Source organism: Dromiciops gliroides, chromosome 5, assembly GCF_019393635.1.
Source record: "Dromiciops gliroides isolate mDroGli1 chromosome 5, mDroGli1.pri, whole genome shotgun sequence".
In the NCBI taxonomy this organism is placed as follows: Eukaryota; Metazoa; Chordata; class Mammalia; order Microbiotheria; family Microbiotheriidae; genus Dromiciops; species Dromiciops gliroides.
Genome location: NC_057865.1, coordinates 234,885,650 through 234,910,018, shown reverse-complemented (window position 1 = coordinate 234,910,018; position 24,369 = coordinate 234,885,650). Strand labels below are relative to the sequence as shown.

General features: G+C 37.0%; 1 protein-coding gene across 4 annotated transcripts in view; it reads right to left on the bottom strand.

Annotated features, from left to right (window-relative positions):
• Positions 1–5,845: 5,845 nt before the first annotated feature.
• Positions 5,846–24,369, bottom strand: part of TBK1 (TANK binding kinase 1) — a 54,832-nt gene continuing 36,308 nt past the window's right edge. For all 4 annotated transcript variants that reach the window (XM_043967077.1, XM_043967078.1, XM_043967080.1 and 1 more), the window contains 10 exons: positions 21,209–21,310; positions 19,622–19,700; positions 18,499–18,620; positions 18,323–18,399; positions 18,048–18,087; positions 15,686–15,787; positions 15,485–15,581; positions 12,947–13,053; positions 12,663–12,734; positions 5,846–7,637 (listed from right to left, as the gene is read on the bottom strand). In XM_043967077.1, coding sequence (XP_043823012.1) covers positions 7,586–7,637; positions 12,663–12,734; positions 12,947–13,053; positions 15,485–15,581; positions 15,686–15,787; positions 18,048–18,087; positions 18,323–18,399; positions 18,499–18,620; positions 19,622–19,700; positions 21,209–21,310 — 850 coding nt within the window. In that variant the 3' untranslated portion in view covers positions 5,846–7,585. The remainder of the gene's footprint in view (positions 7,638–12,662; positions 12,735–12,946; positions 13,054–15,484; positions 15,582–15,685; positions 15,788–18,047; positions 18,088–18,322; positions 18,400–18,498; positions 18,621–19,621; positions 19,701–21,208; positions 21,311–24,369) is intronic.

Below are 24,369 nucleotides of genomic sequence, written 5' to 3'. Positions count from 1 at the left end.
AATATTACAATTATGTAAGAGAAGAATCAGAACAAAAGGGAAAAAAAAACATAAGAAAGAATAAACAACAAAAAATAGTATGCTTCAATCTGCATTCAGACTCCATAGTTTTTTTGAATATGGAGAGCATTTTCCAGCATGATTCTTTTGCCTTTTTTTTTGGATCATTGTATTGTTGAGAAGAGATATGTCTATCACAGTTGATCTTCACAGTATGTTGTTGATACTGTGTACAGTGTTATCTTCATTCTGCTCATTTCACTCAGCATCAATTCATGCAAGTCTTTCCAGGTTTTTTCTGAAATTCATCTGCTTATCATTTCTTACAACACGATAGTATTCCATTACATTCATATAGCACAATTTGTTTAGCCATTCCCCAATTGATGGGCATCCCCTCAATTTCCAATTCTTTGCCACCATAAAAAGAGCAGCTATAAATATTTTTGTATATGGGGGTCCTTTACCATTTTTTATGATCTCTTTGGGATATAGATCTAGTAGTGGTATTGCTGGGTCAATGGGTATGCATAGTTTTATAGCCTTTTGGGCATGGTTCCAAATTTGAGCAGGATGATTTTAGAAACACATAGAAAGACTTGCAAGAAATAATGAAGAGTGAAATGAGCAGAACTAAGAACTAAGAGCAATGGTTTTTTTTTTTCATAAAAGTATTTTATTATTTTCCAGTTACATGGAGAGATAGTTTTCAACATTTGTTTTTATAAGATTTCTAGTTTCAAAATTTTTCTCCCTCCCTCCACCCTCACCAAGACAGCAAGCACTCTGATATAGGTTATATATGTACAATCACATTAAACATATTTCTGCATTAGTCATGCTGTGTAAGAAGAATCGGAGCAAAAAGGAAAAACCTCAAAAAATAAAAACGAAAAAAATAGAAATAGTATGGTTCAACCTGTATCTAGATTCCATAGTTCTTTTTTTCTGGATTTGGAGAACATTTTCCATCATGAGTCCTTTGGAACTATCTTGGACCATTGTATTGCTGAAAAGAGTCAAGTCTATCACTGTTGATTGTGAGAATTGGAATAACGCCCCCTGCTGGGAGGAACATTTTGTGAGCTCTGGCCTGAGGACAAGCCATGAGGCCTTGGTGTCAGGAAGTGATGTTTGCTTGTGGGTACTGTCAGTCATAGCTACCAGCCAATTAGCTTGGAGCTGTGTGTGTGTGGACGGCCCTGCTTCTGTTTTCACAGGAGGCTTCTGAGACAAAGAAGGCTCTCTTTCGCCCAGGACCTGGTTCTGAGTGGAGCTGAGATGCTGGCTCCCTGAGATAGATGAAGGAATCTTGGCCTCTTTCTCTCTCCTCACCAAATTCTTATGCTCCTCAATAAATACTTAAAAGTCTAAACTCTTGCTAAAGCTTATAATTTATGGTGACCATTCATTAGATTTTTAGACAGTCTAGCTAGAATTTTAGCCCCGTACAGATAGCAACCCTACATGATCAACACACAATGTTGTTGATACTGTGTACAATGTTCTCCTGGTTCTGTTCATCTCACTCAGCATCAGTTCCTGTAAGTCCTTCCAGGTTTCTCTGAAATCTGCCTGCTCATCATTTCTTACAGCACAGTAGTATTCCATTAGATTCATGTACCACAACTTGTTCAACCATTTCCCAAGCATCCTCTCAATTTCCAATTCCTTGCCCCCACAAAAAGAGCAGCTATAAATATTTTTGTACATGTGGGTCCTTTTCTCTTTTTTATGATCTCTTTGGGATAAAGACCTAATAGTGGTATTACTGTGTCAAAGGGTATGCACAGCTTTATAGCCCTTTGGGCATAGTTCCAAATTGCTCTCCAGAATGGTTGGATAAGTTCACAGCTCCACCAACAATGCATTAGTATTCCAATTTTTCCACAGTTTCCCCAACATTTATTTTTCTTTTTGTCATATTAGTCAATCTGATAGGTGTCAGGTGGTACCTCAGTTGTTTTAATTTGCATTTCTCTAATCAAGAATGATTTAGAGCATTTTTTCATAAGGCAATAGATAGCTTTGATTTTTTCATCAAAAAATTGCAGGGCAGCTAGGTGGAGCAGTGGAAAAAGCACTGGCCTTGGATTCAGGAGGACCTGAGTTCAAATTTGGCCTCAGACACTTGACACTTACTAGCTGTGTGACCCTGGGCAAGTCACTTAACCCCAATTGCCTCGCCAAAAAAACAAAAAAAAGAAAATTGCCTGTTCATATCCTTTGACCATTTCTCAATTGGGGAATGACTTGGATTCTTATAAATTTGATTTAGTTCCCTATATATTTTAGAAATGAGGCCTTTATCAGAAATAGTGGCTATAAAAATTGTTTCCCAGCTTTCTGCCTCCCTTCTAATTTTGGATGCATTAGCAATATGTTTTACAAATAATAGTTAGTGACTAAGTTATTCTGAGTAGTGGGGCAGCTAGGTGGCTCAGTGGATAAAGTGCCAGTCCTGGATTGAGGAGGACCTGAGTTCAAATTCGGCCTCAGACACTTGACGCTTACTACCTGTGTGACCCTGGGCAAGTCACTTAACCCTCATTGCCCCGCAAAATCAAAAAAAAGAAAAGAAAAAAAGCTACTCTGAGTATATTAAAATCAGTTACAAAGTATGCATAGTATAGTTTTACATATTATACACTCACATATACATATATATGTATGTATATAAAACATCTGTGTTAAATGGTGAACTTCTCTAGTATGGGTGGGGAGGGAAGTGGAAAGATAGTTTGGAACTTAAAATGTAACAAAATAATTTTAATTAAATTTTAAAAAAGAGAAAATTTTAAAAATTGATGGTAAACAGCAAGGGATTTTTAAAATTGCAATTATAAATTTGGAAGATGTTAAAGGATGATATTTCACATATTTCTACTTCTCATCCCTGATATTACTTAATTGAAACTAGGTGAAGACTTGTACTGATAGTTGTTTTCTTATAATGAAAAGTCCTCCTAGTTCTTAACTACATATATATGCATGTTTAAAGCTGTACTTCTCAGTATTCAATTTAGTATATACGAAACCAAATATTGCAAAAAATTGGCCAAACTTTAGAAGAAAAAAAAATCCTTACTTTCTGCTTTAATTTTGCATCTTGTTTACAAGAAGCCTCCAAACAAGCCTGCCACTAAATTTTTTTTTTGGGGGGGGGGAGGCCGGCAATGAGGGTTAAGTGACTTGCTCAGGGTCACACAGCTAGTGTCATGTGTCTGAGGTCAAATTTGAACTCAGGTCCTCCTGAATCCAGGGCCAGTGCTCCATCCATTGCGTCACCTAGCTGCTCCCTGCACTAGTACTCTTAACAAACAATTTTTAGCTCTTAACTCTTGCATACTTTCCTCTAGGTATTCTAATTGATGTTACAGCAAGATGTGATTGTCTTTGAGAGCTTTGCTTGTAGATGTTTTGGAATCATTTTCTTCTGAGTTTGTGTCTTAAGTGCCCCTGTCACAACAATATCTCTGTATGGTAGGATTCTTTGCTCATTTCTCCAGACTTCATGCCTTTGCCCTTTGTTAGGGCCAGACTAAACATTTCTGGGTTGTGCTTGGTTCTCTTTTGTACCTCCTTGTCTCTTGATTTCTCTGTTATTCCTGGAACTCAGGGCTAGCTCAGGCTTGGAGTCCTGCAAACTTTCAATGTGTCTAAAGTGCCCTGATCTAGAGCTCAATTTGAGCATTGCCCTTCAGATCTGAGCTCTGCAAGACCCTGACCTGGGTTGGGATCAGAGCAATTCAACTACGGGCTTGTTGTGGTTGTACTTCTAGCAGATTGCTGCTGGACTAAGCCGCTATCAGCCAGTTACAAAGCTCTGCAAGTTCTGAATGACAGAACTTTGAATTTCTCTTAGGTGTAGGCTTTCTTCCCAGGTTATTTCCCTACAGTGAAGCTTATGAGCTTCAGATTGGACTGGCAGCTGTATCTGAGAGCTGCTCACTCCTGGTATCAGATACACAGCTACTGCCTGCTCTGGATCTTGTTCCTCAGTCCATAGTGAAGAGCCTCTGCTTCCTTCCCTGGGAATGCCATCCTTAAGCACAGGTCCCTTGCTCAGCACTGGATCTTTGATCCAGCGCTAGAGTAAACTACAGCTGACAGTTGGCACCTACTCCCTGAATGTTGTGAAGCTTGCTCTGCCAGAGCCACATGTGGCATCTTCTTTTCCCCTGGTTCAAAGCCTTGGCCCTGTTTCAGTTTCTGTGCTTAGGGACGGCTATACCTGGCTAGGTCCCCTATTCAGGGTCTGCAGACCTTATCTCCCTATGTTGACGTGAGCTGAAAAACAGACTTCTTATGTTTTCTTGGATCTCTTGATAAGAAACTGAAGCATTTTATAGATCTTCATTGAATAGTTGTGGAGGAGAGCTTGGCTGCACTATTTCCTTTCCCACCACTGTGGCTGGTCTCCCTACACTTTATAAAATTAAGTTGTAAAAGCAAAACTGCCTTAAAATATTTTGTGTGAGAAAATGGATTTTGGGACACCCAGAGGCCCCCACTCGAGGGGATTATATTAAGATTGATTGGATTGACTTTGCTGATTGACTCACTTGGAGTTAACTTGATTGGAACTACACCTACCTGAAGGCCTGGCCCTCAGAGGTTGTGTTCTCACCTCGGGCACCACACTCAAGTCCAGTGAACCAATGGATTTGCCTGATGCTGGCCAATTAGCTTGGAGCAGTGTGTAGGGACTGCTACAGGAAGCTTCCACTCACAGAGGCATAGGGACTTGCTTTTTGGCCTGAGACTCTGAGGTGGTGGTGGTGCCTTGTTCTTTCTGACTCTTGTATCCTAGGTACGTTGGGATTCTTAACTTTCTGAGCCAAGTGTTCTTTTTACTAATACTTGGTATACTTTAATACATGCTTAATGACCCAAAATGGTGCTAAAGCTTCTAATTTATAGGTAACAAGTATATTAGAAACCCCAGCTAATTTTTCCCAAATTTGGGACAGAAATAAGGTAGCCACATATAATTTTATATGCCACATTTGGATTATAGAACTGTGAGGTAAAATGAAGACTAATTATATCACTAAATCCTGTAGTGAAAAAATTCATTTAAGACACTGATGACACTGTCTAGTGCAAAGTTTCTTTGCTAGTACTTGCTTAGGGTTAGTAACATAAAATCTAAAGATATTATAATAAAATGGAATATTCAATATAATCAAGTTTTAAAAATTTCTGCATTAGTCATGTTGTGAAAGAAAACAGAACAAAAGGGTAAAACCTCAAAAAAGAAAAAACAAAAAAAAAAGCAGAAACTGTATAGTTCAATATGCATTCAGAACCCACAATTCTTTTTTCTGGATGTGGAGAAAATTTTCCTTCATGAGTTCTTTGGAATTGTCTTGCATCATTGCAAGGCTGAGAAGATCTAAGTCTATCACAGCTGATCATTACACAATATTGTTACTGTGTACAATGTTTTCCTGGTTCTGCTCACTTCACTCAGCATCAGTGCACTTAAGTCTTTCCAGGTTTTCTGAAATTTGCCTGCTCACAATTTCTTACAGCATATTAATATTCCATTACATTCATATACCACAACCTGTTCAGCCATTCCCCAATTGATGAGCATTCCCTTGATTGCCAATTCTTTGCCACCACAAAGAGAGCTGCTTTAAATATTTTTGTATATGTGGGTCCTTTTCCCTTTTTCATGATCTCCTTGGGATACAAACCTAGCAGTGGCATTACTGAGTCAAAGGAATATATCATCGTTTTAAAAGATCTAAGTAAAATTTATATGGTCAAGTGACCGATAGAAAAAGTCAACAAAAAGTAAATGCCATTTGAAGAAAAATACACTCAGACCATAAAATTGATTGGCTGTTGATACTATATTTAAGCAAATAAAGCCATTCACTCATGCATTTATTTAATGAATACACGGGTATCTTAAACTGTCCCCATACAATAATGCATCATTTTCCCAAATAAAATCTTAATACAATGTCAGTTTTTAAAAATTGGTTTATTTTCCACTGCTGTTTTTGTCAGGGAATCATCATACACAGACTGATCAAAACAACTCACATATCTGAGACCAAAACTAATCATTACAAAAATTATTTGTGAATAATAAAAGTTAAGTGCTGAGCACAACCCTCTAGTTTGCAACTCCTGGAACACCTTTTGATGAGAACACTTTTGGGGTTAAAGAGACCACAGTTTGGCTCCAATCTATATCTAAGCATTCTACATTCTAGCCAAACTACTTCTTTACTAGGAGTATTCTCGTTTTTGTGCCTCGGCTCATGCTATTTCCTTTACCTGGAATGCATTTCCCCTAGCTGTGCTTAATTCTTGCCTGTTCTTCAAGGTTTAGTTCAAATGTCATCTCTTTAAAGCATCTGGATTTACCCCTTTCCATTTCCCTCAGAAGAAACTCCTCTCTGTCTCCTCTTTCTTTTTAACAGTTTATCCTATATAACTTGTGGTCTTACTTCTGGTCTTACCTAGTGTCATCCCTCTTACTAGACTGTAAGCTCCATCAGGGCAAGGATTATATTTTCTTCTTTTCTATATTCCCTACAGAGTTGGTGCTCAATAAATATTTGCTGAATGAATGAATCTTTAACCACGTTTGCAAAACCTCTGGGCATATGAGACAGAAAACTTCTATACTACTTGAAGGACACAAGAGAATCAATTATCATCATCACCCATATCATTTCTTTTAAAAAATAAGACTTTTTCTCATGAACTATATGCATATACACACATTTATGTCATAAAACAAGTAAATTCACTAGCTTCCTTAAAATATTGAGCAAAATCAGTTATAGAAAAGATGATAGGAAATGAATACATTAATTTATTCCAGCTGCCCCTAGTTTAGGTTCTGTATTGAAATAACAAGTTTTATGGCTATCAGAGGTGGATGGGCTTTAATGATTAAACTGCTAGTTTTTGCTTTAGACTTTATCCTAAAATAATCAGATGATTTTCCCAGAGTAAACAGGGACCTGGGCAACTTGTAGACTGAAAATGTCATTTCATTTTCCAACTAAAAAGTATGTTCCTAGCAATACACAAGTTAAATTCCCAATTCCCAGAAAACAAAAGCCAAGACAAGAAAAACAACTTCTTCCATTCTTGCCCTTGCCCCCCAAATTACAACCAAGTCTCATCAGCAGTAAAAAAAACCTGATTCCATCTTTGAATTTTAAGGATGCAATACAGTAATATACAAAGTAGATTTGGTTCCACCTAAAAAATTCTTCCTTAGAAGCTAGAGCAAGCTATGGCTCATCTAGTCTTCTGTCAAAGAAGCTTAGAAATCTCAATATCTCTACATATTTATCATGGCCATGTACTAGTGCTCACAGAGGTAAATTTCCTCACTTGATTATAAATGTTAAAAGAGAAAAGTACATTTTAGCAGCAGCCAAAAATTTATATATTTTTATATATTTACAATATAGTACATATTTACATGCTTGTGTCAAATACTGAAATACAGAAACAGGACATCTGCAGTCACTAACATTTAATGCTCCCAAAGCATTTTTTTTCTTGTGCAAATTGAATAAGGTTTTTTCCCAACCTTCTCAGAAAGTTAGAGGCAATCAACATTCCGAAGTCCACCATCCATAGTTAAAGCGCCAAATCTGAAAAAGAGGAAAAAGTAAATCTCCCAGAATTTAACTGATTATTAAAATATATTTGAGAAGAAAATAGCACATATTTCTGGAAAAAGGTTTTTGTTTTAAAAAAATGAACTTTAAATAGCTATTTATTTCTTATGCTTTATCTGAAATCACAGTCAGAATCTTTATAGACATATAAAAAGATTAAAATCAATGAGGCTTTAATAATAGGTTCTCTGATTTTGACAAGCAAGCTTACAAACAAGCACAGGAGACTCTGATTATTAGAATCACTGTGAGAAATGGTAATTTTATTCCCCAAACTTGATAATTGAAATTTACAAAACCATTTTAGGAAAGTACCATTACCTCATATTTGTAAAATACTTTTTTTTTCAAAGAAAATTTATTTTCTGTACAATTTGTTTTTCCCCTCACTATATATATTAGCAATTCAAATCTAACATGGAAATTCTAACACAATTCTACTTCTCATTTGCTTCAAATTTTCTTCTGCTTTTTACTGTATTACAATGATTTATTAATACTCTTCTTTATCTTCCTTTTTTGGAAGTAGAACTAAAACTGTTTCCCCCAAACTCACCCCAACTACAAAAATAAAGTGTTCTGTTGTTACAAATAGTCATTAAAGTCACATTTACACAGACTGAGAAAATTTATGTCTCATTCTGCATCACTAATCCATCACTTCTGTGCCAAAAAGTAATTCATTGTCAGTTGTCAGGAACTGTAATTGTTCACTGCTTTGATATAATTCTTATCTCTATGAAAGCCGTTTTTCTTTATACTACTGTAATCATTGTATAAATTATTCTCCTGATTCTGCTTATTTTCACTCTTAATGAGTCCATACAAATCCTCTGACTTCAGTGAATCCATCTTTTATTTTCTAGATGCTATAATACTCTTTAAAAAAAAACCAAAACACTTTTATTAGATTTCTTCAATTTTTTCTCTCTTTCCCATTTTCTCCTTTCCTTTCTCTCCACTCCCCCAACACCTGGGGAAAAAAAAGACCAAACCCTTTAAAAAATATGCAAACAAAACAGATGCTTGCATTGGTCTTGTCCAAAAATAGCTGTCTCATTCTGCATCTTGAGTCTATCACCTCCTTTATCAGAGGCTGAGCAGCACATTTATTCACTGGGGCTATTGAATATGTACTGGTCACTAACCTGACTAGAAGTTCTTAAGTGTGTCAAAGCTATCTGTGTTTACAATATGACTTATTACCTAAACTGGTCTCTTGGTTTCACTCACTTCACTCTCCATCAATTCATACATATTTCTAGGGAATTTTTGAAACTGTCCCTTTTGCAATTTCTTATGGCACAATATTTCATTAATATATACCTTACATATACCATAATTTATATTGTAACTTGTTTGGCCATTTTCCCCAAACGATGGGCATTCCCTTTGTTTACAGTTCTTTGCTACAATGAAAAGCTGTTACAAATATGTCGGTACATGAGTTCCCTCGTTGATTTCTGTGCAATATAAGCCTAGTGATGGCATCACTGGGTCAAGAAGTACATACAGTTTACTGGTTTTCTTGATAGAGTTCTAAACTATAATTTTCCTTTTTGATCATCTTTGCCAAACTGATGTATAGGAGGTAGAACTTTAGAATTGTTTTAACTTGCATTTTTTATCATCAGTGATTCAGAGCATTTTTCCATACTGTGGTTGACAGTATGAATTTCTTCCCCTGAAAACTGCCTTTTCATATCCTTTGAGAACTTCTCTTGGGGTCAGGGTGATAAGGGAAAGCTTTTGGCTTTATACATTTATATTCATTCCCTAAATATCTTGTATAGCAAACTGTTTATCAGAGAAATTTGCTGAAAAGGTTATTTTTCTGTTACTTCTTTTTAAATTTTAACTACTCTGGTTTTGTCTATGGAAAAAATATCTTAGTTTTATGTAACCAAAATTGTCCATGTTATCTCCTGTGATCCTCTCTAGCCCTTGTTTGTCAAGAACTCCACAGCTGTAAAAAGTATGCCCTTTGCTGATAGTCTAATATATTTATGATATGACGTTTTAATATCTAGGTCACATGACCATTTTAATCTTGTGATATATGATGTGAAGAGCTGGTCTAAATCTAATTTCTGCCAGACAGCTTTCTTTCTTTTTTGGGGGGTGAGGCAACTGGGGTTAAGTGACTTGCCCAGGGTCACACAGCTAGTAAGTATCAAGTATCTGAGGTCGGATTTGAACTCAGGTCCTCTTGACTTCAGGGTCGGTGCTCTATCCACCGTGCCACCTAGCTGCCCCTGCCAGACAGCTTTCTAAGCAGTTAAAAAAAAAAAAAATCAGTGAATCCTTACACATAGTAGCTAGAGTCCTTGGGTTTATCAAACACTACACTACTGTGTTTGATTCCTTCTGGGTATTGTATACCTGTTATGTTCCACTGACCAACTTTTCTAGTTTTTATAAAGTACAAAAGTTTTTTTGATGATTACTGCTTTGTAATATAATGAGATTTGATACTACTAGGCCACTCCCTCACCATTCTTAAACACTCTCGACCTTTTATTCTTCAAGATCAATTACTCCCCTAGTTCTATAAAGCAATCCTTTATTTTTATGGGCATTGCACTGCATCTGGAATTAAGATTGTATTGTCATTTTTATAATACTGACATGGCCCAACCATGATCACTTCCTATTTCTCCAATTATTTACCTCCGTCTTTATTTCCATAAAGACTGTTTTGCAGTTTTAGTCACATAATTTCTGTATATCTTGGAAGCTGGATTCTTAGATTCTTCATATCTAATACTGTCTTCTTTGACTAATATTTCTCATTCTTTTGCATATATATTCGTTTGAGATATTGGCCTATGGTTTTCTCTCTATGCTTCACTGCTCTCTGGTTTAAACATCAGGGCCATATTTTTCTCAAAAAAGAATTTTGCAAGATCTCATTTTCCTCTACTTTTGTAATCAATCGATATAATGCTTGTATTTATTAATCTTTGAATATCTGATAGAATTAACTTGTGAACAGCTCTGCTCTTGGGGTTGCTTTCTCAGAGTTCCTTCCATGGCCCCTCCTGATTGCCTAAATCAGGAGGGGCTGTACTCGCCTTCTTAGGTTCCTCTTGACTCCTGTGATTTGATTTCCAAGTTCCTACTCAGCTTTTTTATCCAGAGTGAACAAAAGTCCTCGTCTATGAAAGAGCATTTCCCCCTTTAGGAGTATGCTCAGTTTTCAGGATATATTATTACTGATTGCAAGCCTTTAGCTTTTGCCTTTTGGAATATTGTATTCCAAGATTTTTCTCTCCTTTTCTATAGAAAAGGTCTGTGATCCTGACTGTGGAACCTCACTCTTTGATCTCTTTCTTTCTGGATACTTTCAAATAATGTTTCTTTGATTTGATTTTGCCTATGGTTTTTCTGGTTTTTTTCAGTTTGGAGTTTCTTTTCAGGAGGTGGGTTCTTTCTATTTTCACTTACCTTCTCATTCCAATAGATGTGAGGAGTTTTATGATTTTTTGAAATATGGTATCTAGGTTTTTTCATATGGTTCTGTTTTTGAAGGAGTCTGATATTCTTAAATAATCTGATCTCCCTAGTGAGACTTCCTTTACCGGCAACAGGTTCTAGACTTCTTTTTGTGGAATTCTGGACTAAATGGAAGAGCCTACTTCTATTTCTTTCTTAAATTCTTTCTTATTATTCTGTCTGGGGTTCTTTTAAGATATTTGCCTAGGTTTATGTGGGAGAGTTAGACTTCTCTACAACCTGTCATATTACTATCAAAACCATTAAAAATTTTCAAAACACTTTTACATAAATTATTATTATTGGTGGCAATTGAGTTAAGTGACTTGTCCAGGATCACATGGTTACTAAGTGTCTGAGGTAAGATTTGAATTCAGGTTCTCCTGACTCCAGAGCTAATGCTCTCTCCACTGTCCCACCTAACTGCCCTTAACATATACTATTTAATTCTGTCTTTACGATGACCAAGTGAATAGTATTATTATGCCCATTTCACTTATAAGAAATTCAGAAAGATTCACCACAGCACAAACCTGAAAGAGAACTTAGAAATGATCTTGTTCAACTCTTTCATCTTAGAAATGAGGAAGCTGAGCCCCTGAGACGTTAAATTATTCGCACGAGGTCACACATCTCATTAGATATGGAGCCAGAACTAGAATTCAAATCTTCTCAGTCTAAGTGTTTTTCCACCACACTACATTCTGAATTTTGGACCTACAACAGAAGCTCAGGGTTTGACCAAGATAAGCCTTATGTTTAAAGAGGTCTTTGATACATTTCTACATATAGCTAACAACTTTTTTTTTAAAACTACTAAGTAGGTCTCTTTGGAGCTTAAGTCTCATAAGGTCTTTTTCACCTGGTCTTTAAAAACTGGTTATGATATAGTACTTGAAGCACTATAACATACAAACAAAAACAGGTGTCAAAGCTGCATAGGGATTACTCTGGTGTAGGAATCAAATGTGGTACAATAGTCTTAGACTCAGGAGACCTGACTGAATCCCAACTAGCTCCGTGACCAAGCTTCTTCATCTGTTATTATTTCAGAGACAACTACTACTAGCATGCTGCCTGGCAGTAAGAGGTACTCAATAAATATTTGTGGGGATGAACTCAAGAAGGGTCAGGGATAATCCAAACAACTCCCATGGTAAAGGTTTGGCAAGCCTTCTGTCACCCTGTGAAGTGAGCATGCTCCAGGCCTACTGGCTCTGTAAACTCTGCCCTGTGCTTGGCTTCAGGCATCTTTTATATTTGAAGGTGCACATGCAGCTGGCACAATATTCCAGCCCCAATAATAAACCAAAGTATTCCAGAATGGCGCCTAACAAGTAGCTTTGAGATCAGCAAATAAAAAATGATTGTTCAAATGGCAATTTTTGCACACAATATAGAGAAGGCTTTGAATCAAATAAGCTATTGACGGGGCAAATAGGTCTGTGTCTATGTTTTATTTGGTAGATATTTATTGGGGGTGGGGGTGGAGAAGAACCTCACCTCTCTAAAATATGATTATTTTCAGCAAGTTCTTTAACAACACCTTCCATCTCTTCCTTCAATTTCTTCATGCTATAAAACAAAAATTAGCAAGTTGTTACTACTCCTCAGAATTACATTTATAACATGAAATTTCTATCTGCTGATTTAATGAATTCACAAGTAATGTTAGACAGTAGTTCTCATGCAATTTTGAATATTACCCTGGATTTACTAATATCAAATACTCAGAGCTAAAAATGGTGACAAACTGAAAATTAATCACTCAACTGTGAATTTCTTACCCAAGAGTCATCTCCACTAGTGTGTTAGAGCTTGGATAAATGGGGGCCATGGTATGTTTTATTCCACTGGAAGCTGTAAACAATTTCTGAGGCAAAGTTTCCTGTAACTGAAATATGGAAAAAGTACCTATGAATTGTAAAACAAAAAGCAACAACTTTTCTACTTCACGCTACAACTTTTAATAAAATCATTAATTTGAGTTTGGAGTCAAAACTGCTAGCAGTTTTGTGTCATCTTGTGAGAAATAACTGTGTTTTTCTCAGAGAAACCATATCCTGGTCGCATATTTTGTTATTTCCTTAGTTTCTAGCTTACATCCTGCCATTGTATAACTTCAGGGACACGCTGGCTATACCATATATCTTAGCCCCCCAGCATGAGCTCATGATCAGAGTATGCTATACATCGTGCCCTCTCTGATTTCAGTTAGATGTCGAGTATAGATTCTAACTCCTAACGACCAGCCAGTGGGAGTCAGACAGGGATGGGAGGGGGTATTGCATTAGGATCATATATAATACTTGTTTTTGAATCTGAGGGCGTACTTACTATACACGGGTGTGTACCTTTTCTCAGAGAAAGAAATAAACTCCTTTTTTTTTTTTGCTTTCACTGACTCCGGGTATTTATTTTGAGTAGGTGGTCTCTTGTTCCACACAATATGACAACATGACTCACACAAAAATCTCATAATAATTTTAAGTTGCTAGCTATGTGAAATATATAGGTAAATGTTTCCAACCAAGAGATTTTAATTATAACAAATGTTTTTCCTTTGCAACCCCAGTTCCTTAAACATAATAAACCATTACTTTTACATGGGATTGAGCAAACACCTGAGTATTCTGAAATGTGGTTGTAAATGTCAGAGCTTCTTAAACTTTTTCCAGGGGCAGCTAGGTGGCGCAGTGGATAGAGCACCGGTCCTGGAGTCAGGAGTACCTGAGTTCAAATCCGGCCTCAGATACTTAACACTTACTAGCTGTGTGACCCTGGGCAAGTCACTTAACTACAATTGCCTCACCCCCCCCCCAAAATAAATAAAAAAACTTTTTCCACTCACAACCCCTTTTCATCTGAGAAAAAAAATTTTATAACCCCAGGTATATAGGTACATAAAATAGATATAATTAACTTTTGCTGTTGCCAAATTTTTTGTGACCCCCACATTCAGTTATGTGACCCCACAGACCCACAGTTTAAGAAGCTTTGGTATTTGGCAAAGTGCCACTTTTAATTCCTAGAATGCCACTCATTAGTCTAATCAGCATCATTAAGGGCCTATTTTCACAAAGTATTGTGGTCAAGGCTGGAAACAACATAACACTACACTAACAGTCTCCGTCAGGATAGAGCTCACCAGCTTATAATAAGGAAGGCACAAACCTAGATCACTATGTCTAGGGTTCTGGGCATTAGGAGAAGGCAGGAACATGTATATGTGCAAGGAACAAAGAGTTATGTAGTTTGGCTGGAACATATAATGCGAGAATAATAATAAAAGCTATAGTGAGGAAAGGTAAGGGGGCAAAAAACCTATGGAGAGCTTCTAATATTAAGAAAAGAAACAGGAATTTTTCTCTATTGGGATAAAGGAGTCATCAGTGACTTCTAGGCTTAGGCCTGACACTATCATGACAATCACCAAGAAGGCTGCTCTGGGGCAGCTAGGTGGCACAGTGGATAGAGCACCAGCCCTGGAGTCAGGAGTACCTGAGTTCAAATCCAGCCTCAGACACTTAACACTTACTAGCTGTGTGACCCTGGGCAAGTCACTTAACCCCAAATGCCTCACTTAAAAAAAAAAAAAAAAAAGAAGGCTGCTCTGGCAAGAGCATTAAAGACTGACTGAATGAAAGAGACAAAGGAGACAGGAAGATTTTCCTGGAGGTAAGAAGTCTTGTCAGTAATTTTAGAAAAGAACCATCAGGGGCAGCTAGGTGGCGCAGTGGATAGAGCACCGGCCCTGGAGTCAGGAGTACCTGGGTTCAAATCCGGCCTCAGACACTTAACACTTACTAGCTGTGTGACCCTGGGCAAGTCACTTAACCCCAATTGCCTCACTAAAAAAAAAAAAAAAAGAAAGAAAAAGAAAAGAACCATCAAACCTAGCCCAACTTCTCTCCACAGTATGACTACTGTCTGTAACACCTTCAACAAGTAGTCATCTAGTGTCTGTTGAAAAACTTGAGAACTCACACCTAGAAGCAGCCCATATCATTTAAAAGATGTCAGCTTGGGGGCAGTTAGGTGGCAAGTAGATAAAGCACTGGCCCTGGATTCAGGAGGACCTGAGTTCAAATCCAGCTTCAGATACTTGACACTTACTAGCTGTGTGACCCTGGGCAAATCACTTAACCCTCATTGCCCTGCCCCCTCCCCCCCCCCAAAAGTTAGGCACATCCTGTGATGTTTCTCCTATGAATTGCTAAAATGAATATTCTCAAATATTGTTTATCTTAATTTAATATCAGTGGTATTTGGGGGGGGAGGAAGGAGGAAAGGCTTTTTTTCCCCAGTCAGAAAGGATCCAGTACCTCATTAGTATAGTCCTGGTACTTTGATACCTCTTCCTCCATATCAAAACACTGATTAGTTAGAGATGATAACTGTTTCCTTAGGTGAAGCATCTTTCTGAAAGTAAAATGAATTCACTTAAAATAAGCAAGTTACAAAAATAGATGCCATGAAAATGTAAAAGTATATATTGTAAAAATCAAAAAGCTTTTTTTTTTTACCTCATCCACTCTTCTGCCTTGTCCAAAAAGGTTTCATATTTTTCAACACACTCATCAGTAAAGTGGCTCATAGCTTTTGTTGCATAAAAAAATAGTTTCTGCCTGTAATTTAAAAATAATCAATGAAATCTTGTCCCACACATTTCTTAATCCCTTCCACACACACCTTAAGTTTATTAAAAAATATGATAGAAAAGAGTAAAATTACCAACAGTGGAAAAAGGAATTTTTTCATCACTCTTAAAATAAAGAAATGTATATTTTGTGATGAGTAAAACTAAATGTGTGGAAACCTATTTCTGTCCCAAATGTAGGGAAAACTAGCTAGGGTTTACTTATAAATTAGAAGCTTTAGCACGAGTTTAGGCATTAAGCATTTATTTAAGAGTAAAGAGAGAACATGTGGAGTTCAGAAAGATAGGAAAGCCTAGCTAAGATCTATGGGAGAGAGAGGAGGAAAGGCTGCCTTCACCCACAAGTCCCAGGCCACAAAGAGGAAGATCCTGTGCCTGTGAGAGCAGAAGCTCCCTGAGGGTCCAGAAGAGAGGTGGTCCCACACACTGCTCCAAACTAATTGGCTGGTAGCATTCAAGTCTACTGATTGATGTGACTTGAGGCGGTCCATGAATAGGCCGTGCTTTGGTTAGAGTTCAGATCCTCTGGTGGGAACAAGGCTTTGTGAGGTAACTTTCTGACATCAGACTGACCTTAAAGTCAAGGTCAGCCAGGCTCTCTCAGCAAGGGGGTCCCTGGAAATAATTTTATCATGCTTTCCATCAACAACTTTACATATGTACACATTCCAACTTTTCAGTATGCTTTTTGTATTTAAAAACTACTATGGTGGAGCAGCTAGGTGGTGCAGTGGATAGAGCACCGGCCCTGGAGTCAGGAGGACCTGAGTTCAAATCCAGCCTCAGACACTTGACAACTTACTAACTGTGTGACCCTGGGCAAGTCACTTAACCCCAATTGCCTCACGAAAAACAAACAAACAAAAACCTACTATGGTAATACTGGAATTTACTAGGAGGACGAAAGAAGATTGTATCATATTTGGTAAACTATATAAGGGCTTTCAATGATTTCAATCTGTTCCCTATTGTGTGAGGCTCTCTTTTTTAACACTGATGTTCTCCTGGTGAAGATATGGCTGCCAATCATGTTATAACTCCACAACTTCAAACAAAAAGTTTTCCAAGGGGCATGAAGTGCATTGGCAAGATGCCTGGTGGGCAAATAGCATATTACCAATATTGACTAGCTTACAAAAAGTGACCAAAAACCCCATAAAGGGCATGTTTAATTGGAAAAGGCAAGGAAGTCATGTAATGAAAGAGAAATAATAGACCGACAATCACAGAACACAGGTCTCAAGAACAGAGAGCAGGTCGATCTGACTGGAACACAGAAAATGTGAAAAATAATAACACCACCAGAGAGGTGGGTGGGAGTCATACTGTGGGAAAGCTGAGGAGTCAGTATTTTATTTGTTTTATTTGGACAAGAGGGAACCACTAAAGATTTTTTAGTAGAGAAGTGAAACGGTCAGTTCAGTTTTGTGTGAAATATCAGTTTGGCAGCCATGTGGATAATGGATTGGAGAGGGGAAAGAAGGAAGTAGGGATACCCATCAAATCACAGGAATATGGGATAAACAGGCTACCTGCCTTGGCTTGGACAAGAATCCAGAAAGCAGCAAATATACTTTGTGAGTTATTTACCCTCTGGTAGTGATATATTTTTTTAAAGCATGTGTGGGGAAAAAAAAAAAGTATGTGTGACTTGGCCAAAATGAAAGGAATGTGGTTTGTCATGAGGTTTTATACTAGTTATACTAGACAGCAAAAGTCCATATCAATAATACTTTGAAGCTGGTGGGAGGTGGGGGTGGCACTGTTCACTATGACAAAAAAGGAGAATGAAGAGTAGAGGCACGAAGCTCTTCTCTTTTTAACATTATTTCCAGCAGTGAAAATTGTAGTTCTGTATAATTCTGATTTTTCCTTTCTACTTCATCATTTTGTTCCAGGAATGTCACAGGCCTTAATAAACTATATACACATAGCAATCAGCCTTGTGAAGTCAAGGTTAAAGGGCAAGTGTTTCAGGGCAGCTAGGTGGTGCAGTGGATAGAGCACCAGCCCTGGATTCAGGAGTACCTGAGTTCAAATTCGGACTCAGACACTTGACACTTACTAGCTGTGTGACCCTGGGCAAGTCACTTAACCCCCATTGGCCCCCCCCCAAAAAAATAACAAAAAAAGGGCAACTGTTTCTATGAAGAAATTGACAGTAGTAGGATAAGCAGAATGGCAACAAGAAACAATCTGATGACTAAAAATGTAATTTAGGTACTTACTTATCAAATTTGTGAATCTGTTCTTCATTGTAAGCCAGTCCTAGAAATAAGAGTTTATCACATTAATTTTGTTAATTAGAATCTCAAAATGTCACAGAGTTCTTCTGAAATTATGTAGTTCAAAAAACCAAGAACTTAAATTTTTCAAAAGACCTTAATAAACTATTTCCCTTAAGCAATCATTACTATCGAGAATCACATTTCTTAAAAGAGCAATCACTAATATACACAATTAAAATTAACTCATCAAATAAAGTAAGTTAAAATTTACTTACTACGTTCTGCTTTGTCTTTTTTGAACTGATAGTAAATCTCTGTAATGCAATTTAGCAGGACTTGCAGTTTTTCTACACTATTCCGGAAAAAAGAAATCAAGAGTTCTACTGTAGTCAGTGTGGCAAAAGGCAGGTAACAATGAAGAACTGAGTAAATAAAGCTAGCTTTTACTTACTTTCGGTCTTTTGGATGTGTTCCTTCCTGGTTTGCCCAGGTATCTGCCAACAAACCCCCAGGAGACAATTTGCTTTTGATATCCTGAAGACTGGTTTCTATTGTTTCCTGTGAGCTGGAGAGCTAGAGGAGAATAACAAATGAGAGATTAGAGTGCTAAAAATCACAAAGATGATCCTATTGGAGACAACATCTGTGTATTATTCTGCACTTGCATAGCAGACTTCAAATTAGTCATTTCCATCAGTAAGCACAGGGATGGTAAGGACGAATTCATCATTTGTTTTCTTAAGATTTCTTCATTGCTTTAGCTTAAACTTTTAACGATGATGAAGCTGAGGAAGTTAAGAGAATACTGGGTGGAGTCAAGATAGTTGTTATTCACATTACAGAAGAAAGCGAAAGTGGGTTCTATGACATGAAGCAAGTTACTTCTCTGTCTCTGCCTTTCCTCAACTACAAAGGTGGGGTTGCACAACCTCTAAGGTTATCACTACCTCTAATTTTGTGCAGCATTAGTCTGCCAGCACACCTGCCCTGAAAAGTTTTTCTGGCCTGTACTCTATTAACACAGCCAGAGAAAACACAGGCTCATCTCTGTGCCATGAGGAGGCACTGGAGTAGAACCCTGGATTAATTTCTCATTTATTACTTACTTTGTTATTCATTTTTGGGTAATTTCAAGGAATACGTTAACTTGTATTTATAAGTTAGATTTATTTATCACAAGAAGTCAAAATAAGGGAACATTATGGAGAGCACAAATGGACTAATGAGTTGATACTAGGCAAGGCACTGCCCCTCTGTGGACGTAGTTTCCCTTTTTTGGAGGGGGAGGGGGATAAATGAGTGAGTTAACCTAGATAATCTCTAATCTTGCCTTCAGCTCTAAAATGTTACAATTCTAAGAAAAGGCTTAAATTATAGCAGGAGGAATTGGGGTAGGATAAAATATATCACTGAAATTTTTGTTTGCTCTTGGAAGATAAGGAAGAATCTTTCCAGATCTTTAAGATGGCTTGATATAGGTAGACTAGGAACTAATCAACCCCATGCTCCATTTCTAAGATAAGGAAAAGATGGACTACGGATTTATTATGTTTTAAAGTGTGGTAATTACTTACTCTCAACAATTTAGTGTGTATGTCTGAAATTTCACCCAGCTCTGCAGCTTCCAAATCAATCTGCATCAATTTTTCATATCTGTTCATAATAAAAATAGTCACTAGGAAAAATATTAAATGGTAACACAATGCATACATATATTCATATTCTAAAAAAGATTTAGAAAAGTTACATTTAAAGGTCAATTAACAAAATCAGATTCACTTACTAGTCTATCTAAGAATCAAGAAAAGGTGATACATATGGCTACCAAACTCCCAAGAGAATGGCAGCTCTCTAAGAAAAAGAAAATTTTGCATTACTTTAATGTAACCTATGCAGTGAAGGGGGAAAGTGTGCACGTTAAATTAAATAGCTTGAGGGTACATATTTGCTCAGCTATTTCTTTTATTTTTCCAGAAAGGATTTCTTTCATTTAATTAGAAAAACTGAAATTACTTATACTTATAATTTTTCATATAACCCTTAATATGGGAGAGGAAGTACTATAATAAATTTCCTCATATCCCTTTTTACTTATCAAATAAATTCACCTCTTAAATGAACAGGATTAATTTTTCAAACTTTCAATACAGTTTAATAAAACTCTCTTGAGGAAAAGGCTAACTAATGACTGATAAGGCAAAACTGGCTGCTCATGACATACCTAGGGAAGTGCACCACACACATGTAAAACAACTGAAAAAAATATGTTTACAAAACAACATATCAACAGGTCTAAATCGATTTAGTATAGTACAAATTGAATGCAGAAGTAGTCCATACCTGAAAAGGACAGATATTTTGAATTGGATAAAGGGCTTAAAGGATTTCAGGGATTGAACTGCTCAGGATAATAACTTGTCTTTGATTGTAATGAAGGTCAACCAAATGGCAAAACCATTCCTTAAATCTTCTCTTCACCTCAAAACTTTGATATTCACCCAACCTTTCTTCCTTCTCTACTATCTCAGAAGACGAAATAGCCATCAGATATCTAATTTCAATAAGTACCAATGGAAGCAAAGGATAAACACCTTTTAAAAAATTCCTATTGCCTTTGCCATACATATAACTAGACTATGTATGAGAGTATAAAATCAAGGTACTCTAAGACAGGCTTAAGATGAACAAAGTAATGAAAAATCAGGACTATCCCAGAGCTCTGAAAAATGTATTGAAATAAGATCTAAGTGTAACTATTTTTTAACTGAAGACTGTAAGATTTTATTTTCCAGTGTAGAGTTTTTGACTTATAAGGTAGAAATTAGATGTCTTTATTTTCAATTTTTTTTCCTTCTAAAAAAAGAAAGAAAAACAAAAATAAAAACCTCTCGTGACTTAGTATTTAATTTTTCCTAAGAAATAATGATATTTTGTTTTTATATTATAGCCACCAGCCCAACAGGAACTTTATCCTGAACACTACTAATAAAATAAGCTCTTTTAAAAAGGTAATTAAAGTTTAAATTAAATTTCAGGAAATGTTACCATATTATGACAATGTTACCATATTATGACAAGGACATATTATGACAAGGACAGCTAAGAAATGCAACTGAGTCTAACATTTTAACAACTAGAAGCAAGGAAGTGATCTTACTTACATTTTCACAGCTTTTTCAATGTTCCTGATACAGAAATCCAGAGAAATCACAACTTCTGTCTTTTTGTGTATGGTTTCATTATAATCTTCTTTAATCAGTTCACTGTAAAGTAATACTAACCACATCAGTCTGCCTCAAGAGTTATTGGATTTTCTCTTTCCCACCACTTATAGTAACAACAGCTGTTAAGAGACGTCTTATTCTTACAGATCATATGACCTACTATATACATACTTTATAACATTCTTAACATATATGAAATTTGATTCAGATGGAGGACACTGCTAAAAAATATTTCTAAGCACTATGATAGCACTTAATTTTACAAGATTTACTGTTGGTTGGTTTAATGTTTTAGAATTTGGGAGTCTTATAATCCTATGATCACAAAGTACACTTATGCATTTATTTGGCATTTATTTTATACTACTACAGTTTATTTTTCCCCATTGGAAACACCTGACATTGTGACATACATTCCTTTTATAATTATACCATTAATTTGCTCTCTAAAAGTACAATACCACATATGTAACATATGAGTTTTCTTCTGTTCCATAATTTAAAAAAAATCATAAAATCTGAATACTCCTGTGATTCATTAAGTTAATAAAGAAAAGGACCAACAATTTCACGGGTCACTGAAAAATCCACTTGAATGGAACAAGCGAAACAGAAAGTTTCTTTCAATAGTACTACCCAAATATATACAGCAAAACCTTCTAAGAAGCATTTTCCCCCTAAAAAAAAGGAATTAATTATTAAAAACTTCATGAAGATAACTCCCAATACTCCCACTTCACCATTCTCTCTCTCCTTATCCCTTGTAATCTAGTTCCTGTTCCCACAACCCCACTGAATATATTTTCTCAAAGGCCACAAATGACCACTACTTGCAATTCTAATGGCCTTTTTTCAGCCTTTGTCCTTGCTCTACCTTTTTGTAGCCTTTGACACTACTGACCACCACCCCTCCCTTCTGAAAGCTGCTTCTTTCCTTAGGCCCAGACATTTCACTCCCTAGATTCTCTTCCAATTTCTAACTGCTCCTCGTTTGTTGCCACTGGTTCCTGTCCATCTCCCCAAACCTCTTAAACTCTTCTCAACCCTGTCCCACATGCTCTTTTTCTCTAGTCTCTCTTGGCAATCTCATCAATTCCCATAGTTTCAATCACATCTATGCAAGTGGCTCCTAGATCTTTCCCCCCAACCTCTGAATTTCAGGTCTGCATCTCTTAATTGCCCACAGAATGCTCCCATCCAATTGACCCACTGGTACTTCAAACTCCAAGTGTTCAACACTGAGCTTTTTATATTTGTCCCTAAATCTATACCTTTCTTACTTCACTGTCAGTGGTACCACCACTCAGCCAGTCTCCCATTGTCAAGTGTTGGTTTTATCTCTGACCCTTCCCTCTCCTTCACTTTTCATATCCAGTTATTACTATGTAGAGACAGCTCTACAATATTTTTCTCCTCTATCCCTCTTATGGCCACCATCCTAGTCCAGCTCCCAATTCCCATGGGTCTGGGCTACTACAAGCATCTCCTGATAGGGTTCCTTGCCCATTTCCTTATGCTCTTCTCCAACAGCTTCCACACTGCTGCCAGACTCATCAATGAATCTGAGGTGGGAAAGGAACCTCAGTGACCTCTAATTCACCATCTATATGAAAGGAATTCCTATGGTAACATACCTGACAAATAGTCACCCAGCCTCTGCTTGATGACAGCCAAGGAGGCATAAGCCCTCAACTCTCTAGGTAGTTCATTCTACTTTGGGACAGTTCTAATCCTTAGAAGTCTTTCCTGAAGTCAAGCCTATATCAGCTTCTTTACACCTTCTACCTGTTGCTTCTGATTCTGCCTTCTGGGAAAAAACAGAAGCCTAATCCTTCTTCCACGAGAGCCCTTCAAATACTTGAGGTGGCTGTTGTGTCCCCCGAATCTCTTCTCCAGGCTAAATGTCCTCAATTCTTTCCATTGACTCTTATGTGATGCAGATGCAGTGCCATTTACCATCTGGGCTGCTGCAGTGGGACAGTCTTCAACTGAATATCCTTCTTAAACCATGAAACCCAGAACTTAACACAGTCCTCCAGAAGAGATCTGGCAAGAGCCAAGTGTGAGACGGTCACCTTCCGATTTCTTGGAGCTCTGCCTCGCTTAATGAAGCCCAACGTTTCATTAGGTTGTTTTTTTTGTCTGCCACATCATGCTGCTGACCCATATTGAGTCTGCAGTCCACTAAAACTCAAGAGATTTTGCTCAAAATAACGGCTGTCTAATCTTCATATTATACTTATGAAATTGAGGTTTTGGACCAAGCTTAAGACTTTACTGGATTTCACCGTACCACGTCTTTTGCATCCTAACTCTGACATTCTCTTTAAGAAAAGATTTTTCTTCCTATATGGAGAAGCTGCAAATGTTACTATGGTTTTATACGGTCTCTTAGCCAAGTTTATAGTCTCTTCCTCCCCCGCATTGTGGATACTCATACATCCAATCAAGTTTCTCTGCTCTTCAAAGGAAGAGTCAACTACTTAACAACTGTATCTTCTATGAGATTAAATTCGTTCACAGGAGGAATTCCCTCATGTCATAATCCTTGGAGGAAATGTCCTTGCCAATGCATCAATCTGAAAGGGATGAAAGACCCTTTAGATAGCTTATGATGACTAAAAAGTTGCCATCTATCTCAAATTTGTGTCATTGGCAGATTTGAAGAGCATGAACAGATCACAGATCCTTGGGATAGTCTAAATACATCACGCCATCCTGACATTGTAAAGAATTAATTGTTATTTGACACATTGAACCATTAACAAAGACTCTTTGAGTTCTAACATAAGACTGGAAGGTTGTGGTCATGATAACGTAATAAAAGAGATACTTTAGGATGCAAGCCCAACCTTCTGAAGGTATCATCCAGGGGAATTATGCTACTTTCTAACAAAGTCTCCTGGTGACATATTAATAGGAGGTGCTTAAATGCTTGTTGAATGCTGAATGAATGGATCTGACCTAATATGGTTATATTTTTAAGAAATTAAATTAATCAAGTAAGTTGTTTGTCTAAATTACTTGCTTGGCTCTATGTATATTTGGCTTGCTAGAGTGGATCAGAGGGAAGTGCGAAGTGCAGGGGAAGGATTTGG